This window comes from Aplysia californica, unplaced genomic scaffold (assembly GCF_000002075.1).
Source record: "Aplysia californica isolate F4 #8 unplaced genomic scaffold, AplCal3.0 scaffold00140, whole genome shotgun sequence".
NCBI classification, from domain to species: Eukaryota; Metazoa; Mollusca; class Gastropoda; order Aplysiida; family Aplysiidae; genus Aplysia; species Aplysia californica.
The window spans coordinates 454123-458552 of NW_004797410.1; the positions used below are offsets into that span (position 1 = coordinate 454123).

The following is a 4430-nucleotide window of genomic DNA, read 5'->3' on the forward strand; positions in this document are numbered from 1 at the left end:
TAGAGAGAGAGAGAGAGAGAGAGAGAGAGAGAGAGAGAGAGCATGACAAAAAACCCCGAAAAGACCTGTCTTTCTCAAAGACCTGGGTCTCAGGTGAAAAGAGAGCTAGAGAGAGTGTTTGTATTTACACGTGTTTCTGTGCTTATGCATGTGTTTGTCTTTGTATAGTTTCAGCTGGTAATGTACTTTCTCTTATTTCCTTTATTTCCTTTCAGGCGTGCGAATGATCTTGGATTTGGACCAGAATTCAACAGTAAAGAGGTCAGTAGTACTGGTTCTGTCTTTTTTCTATCCTGTTCTCAAGAATTGATAGATTTGTCACTTTCTAGATTTGCTTTCTGTGATGAGTGACGTGTATATTTTCTTGAACTCATGCATGTGGTTATTTTTGTCTTCTGTCACTTAAAAGGAAACACCATAATGACAAGAATGGCAATAGACGAGAATATTTTCAGGTCAGACATACAAGGACTGCAACATAATTCTAAACATGTCAGGTGACCTAAAAAGTCACGTGACAGAAGCAGCTGCTCTGGCATTGTTTTCTAATCTGTGTACTGGCTCTTTCAAATTATTATATACGTTGTATTTGATGGTTTGTTACTGAGTTCTTTTCTCTTTTTTTTTGTTGGCTTGTTTATAATTTTTTGATTGCACGCTCTTTCACATGCCATGCCCCCCCCCCCCCACCCCGCTTCCTACTCCTTACTTCTCCATACTGTACAACGATTGGTACCTTTCCTTGTTGCACAGTCAAAGTGTCCCGTCAACAGTTTAGTATTTTTTAGACGAAACTTCTTTCTTTCTGCGTCCTTGACCTCCCGGTGATGAGCTAAGGCCTGTGATTACATTATCTGTAAGACTTAAGGTTCAGATTTTTAAAAAATGAATACCCCCATCCTTGCTGTTATTGCTGTTGTAAAAATTATATCTCCTTTCGGAGAGAGGCAGAAGTATGATAGTTGAGGGATAAAGGGGGACCCATTTCTGTCTTTTCTGCTCTTTAGTTCTGTCTGCCTTCTGTTTATTTTTTCCCATGACATCTATACCTTTAAATTGACTATGTTAAATAAAACGTATCTCTTCAGGCAAAGCCAGACAAACAACTATATTATAATATTAATATATTATAGCTACAAAACACAAAACCACACATACCGACTGTTATGCACCCCATAGTCTTTTGCCTTTCCTCTGAACTCCCCATTCCCACCTCCTTCGTCTCAGCCTTCTGCACACAAACTATCGTACATTTCTCATGCAACCCTCCCTAGCAGCTAGTCCAAAGGTGCCCCCACAGGGAATGTCGATAGTAAGGTTTCTGAGAATCGCCTTCGATGAGGCAGTGCTTGAAATAGCAACAGTTGTTTTGGATGTTGGACTTAATTGGGAATGTACGCCTTCTTGAATCTGCTCATCGCTGGATATGTTCAAGAATGTAGAATGTCGTTTTTTCAATCCGCATAATATGATAACACACAGTTACTTTCCAAGCGGATTCCTTTAGTTCTTTTTATCGCAACTTTTATTTCCTAGTGTGATGAAAGTCTGCATGAACAAGTAGGTTTATAAAACGGCTATCTTGGTGTTCAGTAATACATTATGCAATACGTTTAAAAAAGTGAGTTCAATGACTATGCTTGAATGTTTTCATTTTTTGGGTGTATCTTCCTTTTTTTGCTTTCCGGGTTGACCATGACAGGCAAGGTCGAAGTGTTACCTCCGTATGGTAATTTAGCTACACAAACACAATGGGCTCTTTACAGTAATCTTCGAAATTGTATAGGTTTAACGCTCTTTGCAACACTGTAATGCTATTTAAGAAGCGAGACCTCCGAATTCAACGTCCATCTCTGGTAAGACCGATCCAAATGGGGAAATTCGTGTAAAGTGCCTTTTCCGAGGACACAGTGGAGGACCGACCGAGGCCTTGAACCCCCGAATCCGTAATCTCACGATGAGGAGTCCGATAGCCTAACCACCATACTACCGACCCCACCCGAGAGAATTGAGGCGAAAGGGAAGGGCGGGCTCTTTTCTTATTAGCTTAATGCAAAGGCAACTTTTGAAGCGGTGGAAACTCTCGACATTCTCTTTGAGGGCACTTGTAGGTCTATGTTTAAAACTGAACTGTGTATCGAGTGCTAGAGTGATGACTTTGGTCATGTGGTAGCCCTCACTGTCAGTAATGTGTGCCTTTTGCTTCTGCTGACTACCAAACGTGTGCAAAATTGAAAATAATGTTTCCAATTCCATATACTATCAAATCATTCAGTATTAATTCCTCGTGGGCGTCTTTGGTTCTTTCTGTCGTAGCTTCTTTTCAGGTTAAAAAAACAAAACAACCCAACTGTCTGTCCTTTTTTTCGTACTGTTGGAATAGTCCTGTGATAGCAATTCTGCTGTATTCTTTATTTAGCCATCCTCGGAGTTTTGACTCCACCTCCAGGATGCAACTCTCTGCTTTTGATCATGAGCTGCATTATTGTTACCAATACAATTCTTAATAAATAACATCCTGCTCCTGAAATGGTATGTTCAAGATTATAAATCACCAGGACCCTTAAAGACAATGCAGGAAGTGCCAATTAGAAACATGAATTCTAACATAACGATACCTGTGACCTTTCTGGCCTTTTTCATATTGACAATCCACGTCTGTGAGATCGCACGCCGAAGACGTGTGTTCGATTCTCGTGCGGGGATAATTTTTATCGAGCATCTCAGTCTTTCTGCTGGGATGTTGTATCCTTCTCATCCCATGTTGGCACTCACAGGTAGGGTCGAAGCCCGTCCCCTACGTTATCAACTATGTCGATGGGGACGTAAAACACCCTACACTAAAAAAAGTGAATCATATTAACCTGAGAAAAACTGAACAGCCTAACGAGAAATAAAAAGACGACTACAGAGCCCAAAATTCTGTACGACTTTGCCTCTGCTTTCCCCATTGATCAATCATGTCTCATCAGATGTGCTCGTATCTAGAAATTATTTGTAGCCGTCCTTCATATGGCACACTTCGTCATTTGAGACAATTCTGCTTTGTTGTCTTTCTTTTCTCTTTGGAAACTTTGCCCCCCTCCCCTCAACGTGTAACGTATTCGTCTGCTGTTTTGGGTTGATAGACAGAGAAAAGGATTAGAGATCTCGATCGAGACCTGGCCCACACGTAAGTAATTTTCTTAGTTATTGTTTTTTTTTTTTTAAACAACTTGACCAGCTATTTGAAACTAGTTAAAGCAAAGTTTTTGACGTTTTTGATTTAGGATAAATTTTGGTTTATACGTAGAGTGAGGGTGGGGGTGAGACAAGGGGTGATTTTTTGTTTGTTTTTGTTTCCTGTTGCGATTAGTTTAGAGGTGAAGTATTTAAGTATTGAAAGTAGAAGTAAATTTGAGGAGGGTAACTTAATGGTTAAGAAACAGAAAATGAAGTTAGAATTGTGGAACAGAATATACAGATTATTTTTTTATGAGGTGCTATGAAGTTGGATGTTTGATATTAGTTTCCGAAAGACATTTGATTGTGATGCTGTGGTCATTTTTGCTGGTTTGACTGCAAGTGTGTATAGTATGGTTTTGCAAGAACGTTAGGTTGGAAATGAATTCTCAAGTCGTGTAAATCTGTCTGGTACTTGGAAAACTGAAAGGTTAGATCTTTTTTCAATTTGGCCCTGTTTCCTTTGACGTATTTAAAAAATAGAAGTTTTTATTAAAGGTTTATGAAGAATTTATGGTTTCAATGTTTGGCTTGAATTTGGTCTGGGTGTTTTCGACTTAACCGGAAAGAAACTATGTGAAGATTTGTTTATTGTGATCTCTCTGTGAAAATATTTTTATTACCCCTTTTTAATGTGGAAGTTTAGCATTTTGTTTCTAGCTGTGGACACAAGGTGTTTGTCCTTTAATGAGTCCTTTTCTTGTTTGTTCATCGGAGGAGAGTTGTTCGCCCTTGACTGTTTCACAATTCATCGGTTTCATTATATATCTCCTGGCAAAGGGGTCACTGGTCAAGATGATGCTTTTGTTGGGCGATTTTATGAGTTATTGTCTTTGTCTTGACCGAAAAGTTCTTCGGATCATAAATAAATGACGAGCGATCGCTCTCCGTGCCGGCGTCAATAATACATTGGTTGCTATGCTGAAGCGATGCGCCACACTTCGACAGTGTGTTTGCGCTTTAATGGCGTGACTTGTTTTCCTTAGCAACGAGCAGGGTCCATGGTTTTCCCACGTGGACTGTTGTTGTTGTGGTTTTTTAAAAATAGTTTTTTTAAAAGGAAAACTAAGCAGATCGAGGTCATGGCAGATAGCTTGAGTGTTTTCTTAAAGTATTTTTTAAAATATAGCTATATAATGGGAGCCCATTTTAGGAAGTCTAGATTGTTTATAAATCCAAAAGAGAGAGAGAGAGAGAGAGAGAGAGAG

The 4430-nt window shown here is 39.4% G+C and overlaps 1 protein-coding gene across 1 annotated transcript in view; it reads left to right on the top strand.

The window, feature by feature from the left end:
• Positions 1-4430, top strand: part of LOC101856096 (centrosome and spindle pole associated protein 1) — a gene marked incomplete in the record, with an annotated part of 163640 nt that overhangs the window by 81365 nt on the left and 77845 nt on the right. The window contains 2 exon segments of the mRNA XM_035969359.1: positions 216-261; positions 3129-3172. Of these exon segments, the coding sequence (XP_035825252.1) occupies positions 216-261; positions 3129-3172 (90 nt within the window).